This window comes from Mus pahari, chromosome 4 (genome assembly GCF_900095145.1).
Source record: "Mus pahari chromosome 4, PAHARI_EIJ_v1.1, whole genome shotgun sequence".
NCBI classification, from domain to species: domain Eukaryota; kingdom Metazoa; phylum Chordata; class Mammalia; order Rodentia; family Muridae; genus Mus; species Mus pahari.
The window spans coordinates 9,614,851-9,634,425 of NC_034593.1; the positions used below are offsets into that span (position 1 = coordinate 9,614,851).

Genomic DNA, 19,575 nt, shown 5'->3' on the forward strand with positions numbered 1-19,575 from the left:
ATTGATATTTTCAGTTCATTGCTATGATTTTAGGGCTCCTTAACTGAGCCGTGTTTTTGTCAGCAACTCTAATTTTCTCTCCATTATTCATTTTTAACCTAGATTATGTCTTTGCATAAGATATTTATCTTATCTAAGTGTATCTCAATGAACACAATTTTTCCAGTCATTTGTTATACATATGCAATAATTTCTTTAGGAGCACAGTCCTTTCACATTATTTAATTTTAAACATTATTCTTTATTTAAAACTGGAAAATTATTTCCAAAGTAGAATCATTAATTTATACCTATACAGATAGTATATTGCATTCCACTTGCTCCAAAACCTAGTCAATGCTTGATATCATCTTTCTAGAAAATGTGAACTCAATATTTAGATTGGTCAAAATTAGATTTCCTGTTACTGATGAAAATGAGAAATTTTCCTTTGTTTGTTGTCTTACTTAATGCTTTACTGCTGTGAACAAACCCCATGGCCAAGGCAACTCTTGTAAAGACAATACTTAATTGGGGCTATTGTACAGGTTCAGAGGTTCAGTCTATCATCATCAAGGCAGGAACATGGCAGCTTTTAGACAGACATAGTGCAGGAAGAGCTGAGAGTTCTAAATCTTCATCCTAATGCAGATAGAAGACTGGCTTCCAGGCAGCTAGGATGAGGATCTTAAAGCCCACAACCACAATGAAACATTTCCTCCAACAAGGCCACACCTATTCCCACAAGGTCACACCTCCAAATAGTGCCACTCCTTGGACCAATCATATTCAAACCACCACATTAATTTATCACTTCTTCTATAAAGTGGAGTTACTAGTTTTTGTTTTTGCTAAGTTTATTTTTGGTGTTTTAACTCATTTTTTTTGTGATGAAAACACATATTCATATATTGACACAAATTCTTTGTCAAGGACTTTTTTTTTGCTATCTTAATGTGAATTTCCATAAAAAGGAATGCTAACTTAATGTAATAGAATTTGTAAAGGTTATATCTTAAGGCCAGTGAATTTTTTATGTCTGGTTTGAGATCAGCATTCCATATTCTGAGCGAATCAACACATTCTCATTTGTGGATCATTTAAAATTTACATATTTTACCTTTCATATTTTAAAAATATTTTTATCATAGTGGAAAGTAGGGATTCTATTTTATCATCAGTCTTTTAAGTAGGAAATTATTACACCACTATTAGTTAAAAAGTCTATTACAGAGATACAATATAGTAAATGTGGGAGGCTGGTGTAAGATACCATTAATGTGAAGGCAACTTGGGCTACAGAAAACATTCTCTAAAGCCCAACTTTCTAATTTCTTAAAATGTTAACATTTCTTTTAAGCTCACAGTTGGCACCTGTATGCATACACTATCATATCTTCAGGAATCCTGTATATCTCAGACTTTTGATCTTGCTTCCAGTTCATGAAATCAGGATGTGACTGTTGAGGAGAACCATTCATTATAATTTCATGTAATTATTTTGTTTCTTCTCATAAATATTGTAAGCATTATGATAATATAATGCTATACATTAATAACTCCTTTTTGGAACAAAGCTGTATCCCATTTGAGTATTTATGATTGCTGAGAAGTCTCTTAAAAATCTAAAACTCAGATAGTTTCTCATTATCTTTGTTTTCATACACCTTGATTCTTTTTTTCATTTTTCAACACTGTTTCCACAATAGTCATATTCTAATACAATATATATATGCAATCCACTCCTTATGTCTACATTTTCCCAGTAGGGTATAAAATCCAAAAGCACAAGAATCTAACCTTTTAGTATGTATGAAGATTCTCACAAGGTGTCTCATATAAAGGAGTTTCCAGACATTTCAGAGTGACAAGCATAAAAGATTTGTTTAAGAAGGAATGAAGACAATTCTTAGCTGCCACACAAATGTGAACACATGAACTTGAATCCATAGAACCTACATAAAATGACTAAGGAGGTAGGCATCATTCAAGCATGATTGTGGAGGTAGAGACACAGTTCATGAAAATTGTGTTCAATAAAATACTCTTACAGGTAATAAGATTAACCGGAGAGCCTTGCTTAACTGATGGGCTTCATGTTCAGTATAAGAGCCTGCCTCAAAATATAATGGAGCCATCAAGGGAAATCACCAGATGTAGACCATGTGTTTTCACATATGTGCACAAATATATTCCTGTATATGTGCTTGCATGCAGACTAAAATGTACAGCACCACATACAAAGCATCACATTAGACACGTAATATAAATCAATTGATAAATAAAATTGTAAAGGGATTTGCATAAAGAAATAAAAATCCAAGATATAATCCTTCCAAATTGTTTATCAATAGCCACTTTAAACAATGCTATTTTATATTTTCAGATATCAACATGGCAGGGGAACCCAAACCCTACAGACCAAAGCCTGGAAGTAAGAGGCCCCTGTCTGCGCTTTACAGGTAAGAAACACCGTCCATTCCATATATGAAACATTTGCCACTTTGTGAGACAATTTTTAACACAAGGAATTAAGTAATTAAAAACAACAATCTTTAGTCTTAAATTCTGGTGGTCAAGCACACACACACACACACACACACACACACACACACATACACACACACATTTGAAGGCATAACAGATGCTTAATATTTTTACATATATACCTGCCAATCCTGTTCTCTGGCTGTAACAAAAATATTTGAGAGAAACAACTTAAAATAAGACATACTTTATTTCATCCCATGCTTTGAATGTTTTAGTACACAATTGGCTGTGTTGTTCCTGGGCTAATGATGAGATAGTTTGCTTTTGAGAAAGGTCAGAGAAGAAGAAAGCTGCCTATTTTGTGACATACAGGAAACAGGTGACAGCAAAGGCACTGAAGTTTAGCTATAGAGGCACATCTCCAGTGACTTGCTTTGTCTAATTAGACACAATATGCTAATGGTCCACTCAGAAACTCAGTAGATTTATGCACTTATGATGTCCACATCCTCATGACCCAACCCCATCTCAAAAGTACCACCAGGAACAAACAAAGGATTAAACACATGAGCTTTTGAAAGAGTAGTTCATTATTCAACTGCAGCAATAATCATTCCATCAGGCTGCATACATTGCTCAATGGTGAAGGATGCTTGCTATTCTTCCAGAGAACATGCGTTCTGATGTCAGTACCATGAATGATCTTCGATCTTCACTGTTGACCATTGCCTACATGCCATGTACAGTGCTGTCTCCATGCTACTTGGCGTGTTTTTATTTCAGTCCTATATGATAAGTCAAGAACTTGAGCTTATATTTCTTAGTAATTTTGTTTTGTTTTGTTTTGTTTTGTTTTGCTTTGTTTTGTTTTGTTTTGTTTTGTTTTGTTTTGTTTTGTTTTGTTTTTCAAGACAGGGTTTCTCTTTATAGCTCTGGTGCTTGCCTGGCACTCACTCTGTAGACCAGGCTGGCCTCGAACTCAAAAATCCACCTGCCTCTGCCTCCAAGTGCTGGGATTAAAGGCATGCACCACCACTGCCTGGCTTCTTAGTAATTTTTATCATGATACAAGTAGTCAATCAACCCCATATCAGCAGATATCATATACCATCTTTAAACTGATTATAAATTAATTCAGCCTATTTTGTTATACTATTGTTTCTACTAAGACGATCTAATTCCTTTAGTTTCTATCTTAGTTAGGGATTTTATAGGTAGAAAGAGACACCCTGACCACAGCAGCTCTTATTAAGAAAAGTAGTTAATTGGGGTTGGCTCACAGGTTCTGAGGTTTAGTTCATTATCATCATGTGGGGAGCATGATGGCAAACAGACAGACATGGTGCTAGACTGATATAGCTGTGAGTTCTACATCTGGATCAGTAGTCAGTAGAAAGAGAGAGAAACACTTGTCCTGGCTGGACATTTGAAACTCTAAATCCCTCCTCCAGTGAGACATTTCCTCCAGCAAGATCACACCTACTCCAACAAGGATACACCTCCTAATTCGTTCAAATAGTGCCACTCGCTAAGAGTCTCTGGAAGCAATTTTCATTTAAACCACCATAGTGTCCTAAAGTTGATAGTTATAATTTTTCATTCTATTTTTATCTCATTTCTATATCAGTTCATCAGTGACTATATCTATTTTCAAAGTAGATACAGTTTAGACCTTGATTTCTCTGTACACATGCTTATTAACAAGTGTAAAATGTGGTTGATCTAGGAAAGAAGACAAAAGTAATTTCATAGAACATTCAAAGTTTATTGTTTGTTTGCTTGTTTGGGTGGTTGGATGTTGTTGTTGTTCTTTAACAACCAGTTTTAGGGGGAAAACAAACACTGTGCAGTTAAGCCATATGTCCCACTTCATGTGTTTTTGCACTTTTCTTTTTTAACTTTAGGTGCTGACTTTGCACCTGTCTCTGTAAAATTCACTTTAGTTAGAGTTAGCAAGTTGTTCCAGGCTATTGAGATCTCTATCATCCGATTTATTGGTGCTATCCCAGATATGCTTCATCATTCAGTGAATATCCACAGCAAAAGAGTTAAGAGAAGTGTTGAGCAAGCCTTCCTCCTTTACTGATATCATTTGGTTAAAAGAGACTTCAGCAATGTATGATCAGATGGGTTGTGTTCTGATAAGGGGTGGTAAAAGGGTGCTCATGAGAAGCGCCCATGCTGTTCTCTTGTCTTTATTCTCTGAGCAAAATAGCAGACATCCAGTTGCCTTCCCCAAACTAAAACATAAAGAATACAAACAGATTTCTTAGAATGTCCTATTTACACTGAAGATCCTAAGTCTATCCAGTATGTAACCACCAAAGATTTCCAAGCTATTGCGAAAAAAAATGAAATGTTATTTATCATCTTTTTTGGATGTTTCGACGTCTTCAATATGAAAATAGGTACCTAAAGGAATTCAACCTAATTAAAATATTTTATACAAAACAGGTAGCAAAAAGAATAAATTCTTATATTGACCATAAAGTACTTTTCAGTGACAGAAATACACAGGGATTAAATTATTACCCTAACAAATGATGTTTGTTTCACCTTGTTTCAGGCAAAGCTAAGCACTGCCAAATTATTTTATGGTTAGTTTCATTTTATATGTATGCAAATACAGTTGATGCTAATACAGAATCTTTAAAGTAATGTATTCAATTATTAACAAAGCAAGCAGGCAAAGCTTTTCTCTCTCATCAGGGTTACTTGTGTCTATATAATACTGTTAGTCTTCATATTTTCTCTGTTCTGGGATTTTTGATTTTCTTATGGAGATGAAAGCTCATGACAATACACTAATGCCTTTCTGTAATTTTTATACTACCAAGTTAAATTGAGTTAAAAATGCAAAAGAATTGGAAACAAGTTTTATTTAAATATACTGTACTGTATATAAATTGCATCAGTGGGAAAATATTCATTTGTCCTATTTTTATCTGTTAAAGAAAATTAAAGTTGAGGTAAATGCAAATTAACAAATAGTAACAAAGAAAACAAAAAGGAATGACTGAGCAGCTGAGAAAGATCCCCTTCTTAAATATAGTTTTATTCTTACATAAATTTAATATTACTTTATTTTTATAGAGAAAATGTTTCTGCAGTCATTATTCACTGATTTAGCACACAAATCCAGCAGGGTGAGATTATATGTCTTACTGTATAAATAAGAAATTTAAGTTTTGGAAAGAATAGTAGATTTCTTTTTAATTAAAGGTACCAAGATTAGAAACTGAACTCTGTTTTTCAGCTTCTATAACTCTTGACCTTGTCATCAGAACACAGTTTTTAACATTCATTTACCTGCTAGTACCTTAACGAAAATAAACTATACAAATGAGGGGTTTTGAGTCACCAACACCAGTAATCAATCATGTCTCTGCCTGTGAATACCATGCCAGCAGGTGAAAGAACAAAGACTGCATATCAGACACATTGTAAGAGCAAAAAAGTTGGCATCGACTTGTGCAATGGTAAGGTCTAAGGTCCATGTTATCTAACAGCCTGGTTTGCACCTTTCCTTCTTACCTTTCTATTTTCTTCCAAATTAACCGTGCACTCAAGGACCTTCACGTGTTGTACCACTTAGTTATATTATTTCAGTGTTGTTTATTTTATGTTATTTGATTTTATTTTGAAACAACTCTAAATTGTTGTCTTAGCTGCTCTTGAACTCACATCACAACACATTGTAGGCATTGAATTTATTATTCTCCTTCCTCAGCCTCCAGCTAGCTGGAATAACACACTTGTATCATGAGTCCTAGCTGTAATTTTCTTGTTCATAAAAGATCCTGTAGCTGAGGTGATATTACATCCCCCATTCAGAAGAGACAATGCCCTCTTGGAAATGACACAATCTGTACGTCCTAGTGTTGGAAGGTTTGAGTCTATTTCTTTACACTTCATGAAATATCACAGTTCTACTTGTCCATCCATCTACTAATGCACACACTTTACTACAGCTACAGAGCACTTATTTACTACGCTTACAGGGGTCAAAGGATTGCTGGTACAGAAATGTAAAACTGCAGAGTAAAAAGAGAGCATAGCAGGGTAAAAGTGTGTTGTCTGTATATTTAAAGGAAATTTCTCATTTACTGTATGCTTTAAACTGTTGTGTCACAATAAAGATGCTCCATCAGGCCTGTGCTTGATCCATGGTAGGACCTTCTTCACCAGCCCCACATCTGCCTTGTCACTATCATTGGCCACATTCTGCTTTCCGCACTGAATACCCACCAACACAGTGCTGCTTTACATCTTATTTTCAGAGGAGTTTTCAATTTAGTCATACGGCTTTCATGTGTACCTACTGTATATTTAATTTACATGCTATACACAGTAGATAGAAAAACAAATTATGAGAATAAAAGTAATCTGATTGAACTGTATACGAGTTAGATGCAGACATAGATGAAGACGTCCCAGATGCCTGCATGTGCTTCAGGAGGAAGACAAATGAGAGCATGCTATCTCATTTCTGAGTAGAAGGAAGTGGGATCTCCAGAAGTTATAGGGAGAAGTGTCTGCTTGAGCTGGCTTCTATACATGTAGGGACTTCATCCAAAAGTAAGGCATAATGAGCAGAGAAAACATGCAAAGGATGAAGCAGAGAGGAGGCAGAGGGGTACATCATAGTGGGAGCTGGCATGGCTAATTTGGAAGGAAACGAACATTCTGTTGATATAGCCTGTAAATATCTCTATGCATCATATTAATATTAGACTTTTATTCTGCAGGCAACAAAAGATCATTTAAATATGTAACTGATTGGAAGTGAGCTGTGAGTGAGTGAGTGAGTGGCCCAAATTTTCTAGCGTAGGCAAAAAGGGAATGATCACAGGAATGAGACAGAAGAAACAGGAGAGACATGATAGGCATGGAAAGCTCAGATGTAACATCTGTACAAGAGAAGAAAAATAAATAATTCTCTATGAACATGAATTCACAGAGACAGGCAATTCATTAAAATGGCCCTTGAAATAAAAAAGTCTCCCATTAGAGTCCATTTGTAAATGAAATATAATTAATCATTTCTGAATATTTCATAAATATTGGACCTAGTCCTAACAATGAATAGCTCATCCATTCTTCAGGGAAAATACTGTAATTTTTAATAAATTGCTCCTTCAAATGTTCTGTGTACATTGCAAGTTTCTATGGTGCTCTGAAATTATGATTATCCCCTAGGAAGCAAGTTTTCCCTCATGCTAAGTTCCAATTAATGCTAAATAATTGGTAAATGACAATTATTATTTGACTCTTTTGCTTCTGCTTATAAAGCAGACAGGGCTTTTCACTATGGTTCGGGTAAAAATAACAAATACACCAAATACACCAAGGAACAAAGGAATATTCATCAAAGCTAAACAAATGCAGTCTTTCATCAAGTAGTGGCAGCCTTCTGCCATACAGAGAACACTCCTTGTAAGATGGATCGCACAAAAGGTTTCACCTCATTAACTTTGAAGAGGTAATTAAGTACCATTTTCAAATATTGTGGGCATCACACAGGTTCTTTTGTATCCAAGAAGACATTTCTAATCAAGATACCATGAAGAAATTTTAGGCCTTCTTGGGATTGGAAAATGATAGCCTTTAGGTACCAGAATCATCTTTTTCAGGCCATCCTTACTGGTACTGGAAGTGATGAGCATGGGGAGCATTATTTTGATGATCCAAATCAGAGCTTGTCTAAGCAAAGTGACTACAGTAAAATACCCATGGTGATTTATTTTTCATTTCATCGGCATGGACTTTGTTATCTTTCATAATGGTTTTGGGATATCTTAAGAAAAAGATTCTGTGACCTCCCAGGAGTCACAGAATGCCTTCTTAGGTATTGACAATAGAAATTAAAATTATGGAAGTTAAGCTCTAATTCATTGCTGGAACAAAGTATGTATGGAGAAAATGTGGCTTGGACATCTCTAGCTCGCTGGCTTCCTCAGCTCACTGAGTTCATTATGTAACTTTTGATTGTGATACTTAGTTTGTTTCTCCTTTGATAGTGTCAAGGACAATACACCCTCACTTGCTGAAGTTTAATTCCTTCTGTGTATAGCTTTAGCTCTGGGATAGCTTCTCTCCATTCCCCATTTTCAGTGAGGTGGTTCCACCTGAAAGGCATCCCTCTTTGCCTCCAGTGTGGAGCATGTGGCTGGAAGGGAAGTACCTTTCCTCATCCCTACATAAGTACTTCCTATCTTCCTCCTAAAGTGGACAGGAACCCAGCATTGGCAGGCATACCTTCTTTTTTACAAAAGGGGGGGGGGTTGGGGGGGGAGGTAGGCTGGAAGGTCTGTGTAGATGCTCCATTCAAATTGGTCTTATTTTAATGCCCCAAGGCCTACAGATTACTAACATATTGTTAATATAACTGATAAGAGAAAATACCCCCCAAAATGTGTCTAGACTTAAAATTAAATACATCTGAGTACATGAGGCTAAATTCTCTCACACCAAGATTCTTTAGAACATTTAGAACATGCCTTTAGGACTCTTGTCATGTTTTTGTATCAGAACAGATTTCAGACATGTACTTTATTGATAGTGCACTTAAAGGTTTACCCGTTGTTTTTCTTTATTATTTATTAGTTATTTTATTTATTTACCTGCCAAATGCTGCCCCCTTTCCATTTCCCCTTGCAGTTCTTCCCCCAGGTCCCTCTCCTTTGACTCTGAGAGGGTGCCCTATTCAGATACCCCACCTTACACCTTATGGCATCAAATCTCTACAGGATTAGGTGCAGTCTCTCCCACTGAGGCCTAATAAGACAGACCTCTGCCACATATGTGTCAGGTTCTTGAACCTCGTTCGTTGATAGCTCAGTCTCTGGGAGCTCCCACAGGTCGAGGTTAGTTGGTCTTCCTATGGGGTTGCCATCCCTTTCAGTTCCTTTACTCCTTCCCCTAACTCTTCTATAAGGATCGCTGCTCTCTGTCTAATGCTTGGATGTGAGTATCTGCATCTGTTGCTGTCAGCTGCTGGGTAGAGCCTCTCAGAGAATAGCCATGCTAGGCTCCTCTCATGCATATCCTTCTGAGTCTAGGTTACCTCACTCAGTATATTTTCTTACTCCCATCCATTTGACTGGAAAATTCATGGTATCTTTGTTTTTAATAGCTGAATAGTATTCTATTGTGTAATGAACTACATATTCTGTATCCGTTCTTTGTTTGAGGAACACGTAGGTTGTTGCCAGTTTCTGGCTATTATGANTAAGGCTGCTATGGACATAGTGGAGCATGTGTCCTTATGGTTTGGTGGAGCATCTTTTAGGTATATGCTCAGGAATGGTATAACTGGGACATCAGGTAGAACTACTTCCAATTTTTTGAAGGACTGATAAATTGGTTTCCAGAGTGGTTGTACAAGTTTACAGTCCCACCTCCAATGGAGAAGCTTTACTAAGAATTGATGCAAATACTCCTAGTGAAATGTTAGACAATGGCTACACAGAAAACACGGCATGACCAATGACACGCACTGGACCCTTATTCCTCAGCTTCTTTGGCCACATGAAGGAAGAAAATAATAGTTTTCTAAAAGAGAATATGCTTATGAGATTATTATATATAAAATGTTAACTATGCTAATTTTCGTGATTATTCAAAGAAAATATCAATACTAAATATTATACTATATTTGCTTAAAAAGCAAATAGGAAATGATTAAATTACTAGCATTTCTTCCTTTTTAAAAATGTTTAATGTGCATTCATTATTAGAAATCAGATTTATTTTGCCAAAAGGCAATGTCATTACAACACAGGAATTGTAATCATCAACATTAATTTGTTGATGAATTATAAGAGAACTAACAGAAACCAGTGATGAAAAGAGACAGTGTCAAGGACACACTTATCTTTGGGCGTAAGACTCTTAAAGGATGCTCATCCCAAGAAGAAGGTAGAGATTTGCATTGGAAAGGCAAGAGGCACAAAGAGTCAAGCACGATTATTTTAGGTGAATGATTGGAAGTAATAATGTTGATAAGCTTACAGTCAACTAAATTAGTTAATGAATCATATAGCTTCTCAAAGCAAAAGCTTTTTATTGATCTCTACTTTGTTATATTTTGTAGCTATTGTGTTATTTTGTTCTTTTTATTTTGTAAGATTATAATGAGATGTGATCATATCATTTATCCTTTCCTCTTCTATCCATCAAACCTTCCCATATAGATCCCTTGTTCTTTTTTTTTTCAAACTCATCACCTCTTTACACACACACACACACACACACACACACACACACACACACACACATTCCTAAATACATAAGTTCAATCAGCTCAGTAAGTAGAATGTTACTTCTGTGCATGTTTTCAGGGATGATCATTTGGTTAACCAAATACAAAAGCATTTTTTAGTGCTTTTGCTTATGGTACATTCCTCACAACTTAATGCTAGGAAAATGTAAGTTACAAACCTTTTCACTAAAAGTACTCAAATAAACGCTGACACAATACCAATAAAAATAGTTTTGCTGCAGGCAATTCTCTGCTAAGTTAAAGAATGGCCTCTTTGTCGTTTTCTGATTAATTTTACTGTACAAATCCTATTATTATCTTCTTGCCCATGGAGTGGGACACGATAGTGATAGAGGGGTTATTATAATGTAATGCCTTAACACAGAGTATCTATGTAAGACCTTTGTGATTCATATTAAAAAGTCCAACATCTGTTCACTTGATTTAAGGCCAATTTTTTAAAACATGGAAGTAACAGCTCAGAAATTAAAGGAAAGGTAAGATCAGGCAAAAATGTAAGCATATTAAGAAAATGTGTACAATGACAAGAGGTTATAGCTATTTCTCTAGGGTCTATCCCACATGCTCAAATCTCACTGCAAAAGTTAAAACAATATGAAAGATGTAGCCAGTATCTCCTCTTTGCAACTGACCAGTCCCATAGAAATTTTTCCAATGAAAATTACCTAGATGAACCCTAGAACACAGAATTTAAAAGATAAAGGATTTTGTGGAAACAGCAAATTTTACAAGATTACTGGTAGGCAACACTTAAAGAAGGGATAATCAGTGTAGTAAAGGAAGGTACTCAAATATTTGAAATATTTTTCTTTATTCTCTTTTCTGGCAGAAATGTATTGCATAGAGTTTTATCTACCATCTAAAATTATAAAACTATCATCTTATACCACATGAATGCACATACATATGCACATACATGCATGTACACACACACACACACACAGAGAGAGAGAGAGAGAGAGAGAGAGAGAGAGAGAGAGAGAGAGAGAGAGAGAATTTAAACCTGGTAACATTATTCTCATGAATTCTCACAAAATATATAAAAATGAAACAAACAAACAAAACATCCAAGATTCCTTTATAATTCGTTCAAGGCAATTTTCAATACTGTGAATCCTCTGGTAGGGGTTTGAATGGTGGCCCACATCCACTCTGCTACAGGGCTAGGACCACCTTAAGGCTGCATGATCTGTGGTCACTGCCTCTACCTGTGGAGGGGCTTGGGGTATTGTGCTTATGTGATTGATAGCCACAGACCTATAGAGTGGAAAGCTGTGGTCTCATGCCAGGAACCTGGTGTCTAGGGACCTGGCAAAACGCCTACTGTTCCTTGCAGAGTTATCTGCAGGATCTCTGGGGTTTTAAACCTAGCTCAACTAGAAACCAGGCTGCATTTAATGGTCCCACACTCTGGCAAATTTGCCACCTAATAGAATTCTACAATGGAGTTCCAGGGTCTCCTAAGCTTAAATTTCCCACATACTTAAACACTTATATAAGAAAGTAAGAGTGGGTCACCTACTTGATGGCTTGATCATCCAGCCTTCAAATTTATAGAAAACAGAAACATGGGTGGGTGTTTTCCACATGTTGCACAGTGACCAATGGACCGGCTACTTCATTCTTCTTCTTTGATATAAGAAAACATGAATTAAGGTAATGTTACCATGATGTTGAAGGGACTGTAATTTGTGTTTTCTTCTCTTAGGCTCTAGGTGAGAAAAAAGGTAGAAAGAGATTTCACATTACAGCTTGAAGCTTATTTTTGACTAGTCGTTTTCTTGAAAATACGTGCTCTTTGTTTGAACCAAATTATTTCATCAGGAAGATTCACATACAACCTTTAACACCTTGTGCTCCTATCACTGAACTGTTTGATTTTTTTCCTTAGATTGGGGTACTGAGGTTACAGTTTAAACAGTATAATGTATGTCCACACCAGAGCGAATTAGGGGAACATGCATCTCATCTTTTCCCTGTATGGAAGGAACAATATCATTCATCACCCATAAGTTGAAAATTCTTTTATGATTGAGGTAATTTCACTTGCTTTCTCTTCCATTATAAATTCTTTGTTCTTTTCACTGAATTTTAATCCAGCGTCTTGTTTTCTTTCTATAGAATGTCTCTTAGTGTTGGGAGGTTGTCTGGTGCTGGGTGTTCAGTTACTAAATACTGGCCTCCAAGATCTGATTGCTCCAGGTGAGCAGATCCTCACTTATACCAAAGGATACTTTGGTGGTCTTATTTTCTGACTGGTTAAATAAATGTGGCTGATGGCAAATTACTAGGGAGAATAGAGACAGGCAGGGTTTAGGTTACTGGGCCGGACTCCACAAAAAGAACAAGAGGAAGAAGAAGGAGAAAGAAGACAGAGAGAACAGGAGGTTTCTATTAGACATGATAGACCAGCAACATGTTGCCACATAAATTCCAACTGAAGACAGACTGATGGAACAGAAATAACAAAGGTGTGACTCGATCAGCAAGTACTTAAGGAGCAGAGCTGGGGAATTAACAGTCTAGAGTATAGAAAAATAGATTACTGGTAATTCATTCAGTAATTGTGCTAAAAATGATTTTAAAATAATCCATAGGACTGTGCCTTGATTATGGGAAGGCTAGCAGGGTCATATTAATAACTAATAGAGTTATCACATAACATTTGAAAAACTATTAACTGCTTGGTATTGTGCTCCCTAAATGAGAAATAAGTCAGTTACCTCTTATTTTGAAGGGCTACCTCATAGTCAGTAACTTTTATCCCTTTTTTGCTTACCTTCATTCATATTAAAACCATAGCAGGTGACACATTTATTCAAGTTGTAATCATATACCCAGAGGAACATGGAGGAGGTATTATGAAAGAAATAGAAATATGCTTTGATTCTTGGGTGTAACAAACTGACAATGAATAGTTAGAATATTTAATACTAGAGTGTTACATTTTCACTGTGCAGTTGAGAAGGATATTAAGCTAAAATATTTCTCCAACACAGGAATCTTGTTCACAAACATGGTAGAAGAGAAAAAAGCTTGAAACCATAAGGTGGTACTAATCACAAGCAATTCCCTGAGAGATTGAAAACAGAGTAAAATACAAATTCATAACCAATAAGCTAAAACATAACAAGCTTATTTTTATTATAAACAGTCACTAATCCCCTAATGACTTCATTGATTCTAACATTCTGAGTAACAGATTCCTAGTTTATGTTATCTATTTGACTTGCAGAGGAAGAAAAATAAATACTCTTCTCATGTCTTTTGGAGAGGAGATAGTTTGAATACTCAGGACAAGGTGCCATTTGAACTTAATATCCTCCAAACACTCTGTATTAAGTTAGCCTTTCATTTCTGTGACTAAATATGTTAGAAAATGGTGTTAACCACTTATTTATTTTGACTATTAATTCAGATGAGTCAGTCTTTGAGTCAGTCTTTGGCCACTGGCTCCATTATTGTGCCCTTGGTACGAGGTTGAAACCTCCCAGTAAAAAGACATGGTGGAACAAAAATGCCAATCAAAAGAACAGAGACACTGAAAAAATTTCAGGCACAATAAATACTACTCAGGGACACATCCAAGTGACCTAATACCCCAAGAATAATCTTACCTTCTACTTTACACAATCTCCTATAACTATCATGTCATCTAATTATGAATCTATAATAGGTTACCACCTTAATGGAGTCAGAATCATCACCATATAATCATTTCTCCAAACCCCTATGTCCGACCATTGGCAACTGAGCCTCATACGGATAAGAGTTTTGAGAGACCCTTCATATTGACTCCTTAACATTCTGGTCCTGAAATCCCAAGGCCTAGGTACAGATCATACTGCAAATTTATTTAGTTCATCTTCAATGTCACAAATTCTTAGAACTCTAGTACTTTTCAAATTTTCTGTGAGAGTCATGACAGAATCATAGCTGAGTTATACATGCATATATATGTACACATGTATACTTATACACATATGTATATAATGCATATATACCCAGATTATATAATATGAATGTTCTGATATATATATATATATATATAAATATATATATGATATATTTATATATATATAAAATTCAGGGCAAATTAAACCTTGTAGCTCTTTTTCTAGGATCCAAGGCACATGATGCTTGCCATCGATTCTAATGGGAATGGATGTCTCTTGTTGATTGCAAGCTACATGGGCTCCATGAGAACATTTAGAATCATAGAAAATTAAGAAATTGAAATGCTAGTACACACACACACACACACACACACACACACACACACACACACACTAGAAAATGTCCTTACAGTAAAAAGTTTTTTTAGAGTGATAGGGTATTTATGTAAGAAAAGAAAGGGAGGAAAATCAGGAAATTGCATATCTGCAATAGGAATAAGCCTGTCGTTTTTAAATTTTATTCATCCCATTAGTAGGAGAAAACAGGGTTAGAACAGAGTAAGTTAAGACATCTTAGAACTGGAATTGTGACCCAGATTTTCTGCCTCCATTCAAAAACCCATTTCATAATTTCAAACCCTCTTTCAAATTTAAGTGTTCGGGAGGTTTCTTCTTTAAAGCAGAAACACAAGTGGAGTGTGGTTTGAAGACTGGCTTGTCAGAAGATGGCCTAATCGGCCATCATTGGGAAGAGAGGCCCCTTGGTCTTGTAAACTTTATATGTCCCAGCACAGGGGAAGGCCAGGGCCAAATAGTGGGAGTGGGTGGGTAGGGGAGCAGGGGTGGATGGGTATAGGGAACTTTCAGGATAGCATTTGAAATGTAAATAAAGAAAATAATAAAAAAAAAAAAAGGAAAAAAAAGAAGACAGGCTTATGTAATACAAGTTCATATGGAACATCTTCCCCAGCAGGCGAAAGTCTTTGTCCATGATTGCTTTGTAAATCAGGACTTTACCTGTGAAACCATCATTGTATATTCTGTGCTCTTCAAGTAGTTTATCATATATCAGTATGATAAATAAAAGGAAAAATGTGAATATGTAGAATATTCAAGCCCATTTTTTCATATTGAAAGTAGAAAGAAAAGATGCATGTGATTTTATAAAAACTGTATAAAATTACATATGAATCATGACAAAGCATGCCTTTTCTCTGCTGTCATCATGTCTCATCTTTACAATGTGAATGCCTTTTTATTAACCACACAAATTACTTTTATAAATGCCAAGATCCTACCTGGCTGGAAACAGTTGAATTGAGACACAGCATTGGACACAGGGCAAAGGATTGATGATTTCTGGCCTTTTAGTTTTCTAACTGTTCTGTGTTTCATTAAGTACTGGAAAACTTAACTAATATTTACTTTATAAACTTTAGTATATAATTCTCTGGCAATTAACATATGCTGTATAGCAGTGGGGAATTCAGTAGAGGATTTATTACTAGTGCTCTTTTTTCTGAACAACTTGCAAGAAGACCTTCCCAGACCTGGCTAGCTAACTCCTTGGAAACTAGAGGGGAAAGAAAGAGTCACTCACATATACACATACATATTCTCATACACATACACATATGTAACTCACACACACACATATATGTACACACTTGGTAAAGTGGAAAATGGCTGCACCACTATATTTGGGTGGAAGGATGGATGGATGAATGGCTGGCTGGCTGGATGGATGGATGGGTGTCAAAGAGCCCCCCCCAAGCTCATTATTATTTCTTTTCTCTGGCCTTTTTATAGAGAAAAGTTCTTTAAAACCTTACTTCATAGATAAAATGTTACACAAAATAAGAGTTACAAAAGGATGTTGATATTAAGTTCAAAGTAGTGTTTCATTTCATATGCTCATTATAAGTTTAAAGCAACAGCTTCTCATGGCCTTAACTATCAGGATGCACACCTATGACTTCATCCTTGGACTTGAATGCTTTTCCTTGAATGCAAGTTTGTTCCAAGCATATTTCTCTCTTTAGTGTCATTATGAAAGCTCATTGTATTTCTTATTATGAAGCATTTACTTACTTAATTATGAGGACTGGGCACATTTAATTCTTAACTTTAACATTATTACATCTTTCTGGCAAAACTAAGACCATCCCTTGAAAATTTCTTCCTAAAATTACTTGATTCAAATAAGGAACTCTACAAAATCATTAATTCATCTCAACAACATTAATTCAGGAAAATTCATCTTTATAGTGAACTGCAGGAAATCTGTTCAATAGGGTGGGATAACCCACAGGTATTATATTAATTTAATAATGACAAGAAAGACAAATCAGCTACGTGAAGCAATCCTGAGATGAAGTCTCTTTGGGACCATACCTCATAGAGCTCACCCATTGCCAATCATGCAAAAATGGTAGGGCAGCTCCAGGAAGACCACCTGCTGGCCTTAGTCTATCCTAGATGACTCCTGACATATAAAGTTAGATTATTTTATGTTCTTTATATTTTATCCTGGTCAAATAAACTTTGAAAATAAATCTTAAAAATAATGAGGTAAAGATGTTGTGTTTTCAAAGCTTAACTATAACAGTTCTATTCCTAGAAAATTGAAGTTAATAGTATCTTAGTTTGGACTGGTAAAAAAATATTTTGATTGTAAATAGTCTAATTTTTTCTTGTGAAAATTTCATATTTTATCCTGCTTGCTTTAAAGGGCAGTTCTTGTGTTCGACCTTTATCTATAAGGAATAAACCTGAGTTGCTTTCTTTCCTATGCTTGGACAGAAGAGGGTAGTGAGGCATCATTGTCTTAGTAAATTCTCAGTTAACTATGTTTGACACACATCATTGCCTTGGAAAATGAATTAAACTATTAAACTTTCAAAACATTCTTTCCAGTGGAATTAAATGTGATTGTAATCTGTTTTACTGACACTTTTACATTTCAGAATATTTGGGGAATCTTCCACTTCTAAGGTGACTGTTTTGCTAATGTTTACAATACGGGAGAATCATGGTCCATTAAACCCATTACATTGGGATACCAAGGAGTTTGTGTTTTAACATTTTCACGAAAAGTTTTCTCTTCTGGCAGGAAAACACTCTTGTGACAGAACTACTAGTCACTAGAATGCATAGTGGACTGAAAGTTCAGAGCCTGCCACCCTGAAGTTAATCTCATTCAAAAACTAGGAGTTTAGAAGCAATTCAAACTACTGTAAGTCATTTCCTCATCATTAAATGAAGAATTCAGAGCATATCATTGTTAGTTTATCCTCATATCCAATGTTCTAAGACTCTGTTGTTTATGTTCTAATCTGGAGGAAGATCCAGGCTTCAATGCTTCCACATGCAATTTATTTGTATTTACTTTCAAACACTAGACAACACCCCAAATACATATCTAAATAAGACATTGTATATATTGAAGCACATTTTAGGAAATAACCTTATATATTGTTATAATGTAAAAATATTAAATTGTTTCAAATATGTAGTTTGCAGATTTCTCTATAATCATAAGATAATCTTATCCAACCAAAAATAATATAATAATAATATGCTGATTATGTTAATCAGTCAAAAGATATTGAGAATGACATAGAAAAGGTTTTAGCATTTGATTATAGAAACAAGAAACAAACCTATATAAAACTATTACTATACTCACAATATAAATTACCTTTCTGTTGCTAAAATAAAATGCCATAAAATATCATGACCCAAAGAAACTACAAGAATAATTTGTTTTGGGTTACAATTTCAGGGGGCTACATATCTATAATAGTAGGAAAGGTATGTGACTGGAGTTGAAAGCTCAGAGATCACATCTCAATCCCACACTGAACGTAGCGTATACACCTTAGGGTAAGACTATATAAGCTCTCAAAGCTGCATGCTTCCTCTAACAAGGCTGTATTTCCTGAAGGTTTTATAACCTTCCCAAACAACACATGAATTGGAGGACAGTATTCAAAACCACGAACCTACAAGGTAGGTTCTCACTGAAACCACAACCATCAGCCCTGACTCACATAGGCAACTGCTCATATCACAATTAAAGATGTGATAAAAATTCACAAGTTTCACAATCTTTAACGGGCTCATCACTAATCAAAATCCAAAGTCAAAACCCCAAATCTCCTTTAAGATTCAAAGCCATATCTTTAATACTCTGTAAACAAAATGTTACTAATCAACCATACATAGGAAACAAGAGTGTAAAGAGTAAGTGGGGAAAGATATAAACCTTCAAAGACTTCCCAGTGATCATTTTCTTTCAGCAAAATCTCCAAGGTCCTACAAAAGCACAATGAACTGAAGACCAACTGGTCAAATATAAAAGCCTATGGGGACCATTTCTCATAAAAATTACCATACTTTCTTAATGCATATATGAAGAACAATAAAGCAAAAATATTAACTGTGATTGACTTTAGATTGTGTTTTCTTCCAATTTTATTGCCTAACACTAAAATTTCCTTGGAGGTAATTTTGCAACAAAAGAAATACATTAAGGAGCAGATTGTATCCCTTGCAAATGATATGCATTATGCACAAGCACTCAGGCAGAAAATAGTGACGATCTTTTTAATGCTCCACGCAACCCCACATCTTCACCAGTCCCCACGGTTATTGGAAAAAGTTAATTTTCTAAAAGGGCAACTTCATTAACTTTAGTCTCACAGTTCAGTGCTGGCCAGCCGCCCATGTGGAGATAAAGTCATTGTCAGAGCTAACTGCCTGAAGTGCTGTGTCAGTCAGTTAGCAGCAAGATAGGACAAGGGTCTCACTCTGTGAAAAGGGGTAAAGGAGCAGGGTGTATGGAGAGAACAGCGGAAGTGACCAAAATGAAAAAGGTAAAGTGGTGTAGTGACATAAACATGGATGCGTGGTGATGACCTCTGA

At 35.6% G+C, this 19,575-nt stretch overlaps 1 protein-coding gene across 9 annotated transcripts in view; it reads left to right on the forward strand.

Annotated features, from left to right (window-relative positions):
- Positions 1–19,575, forward strand: part of Ralyl (RALY RNA binding protein like) — a 683,608-nt gene that overhangs the window by 537,677 nt on the left and 126,356 nt on the right. For all 9 annotated transcript variants that reach the window (XM_029537405.1, XM_021196091.2, XM_021196090.2 and 6 more), the window contains one exon: positions 2,366–2,441. In XM_029537405.1, the coding sequence (XP_029393265.1) occupies positions 2,366–2,441 (76 nt within the window). The remainder of the gene's footprint in view (positions 1–2,365; positions 2,442–19,575) is intronic.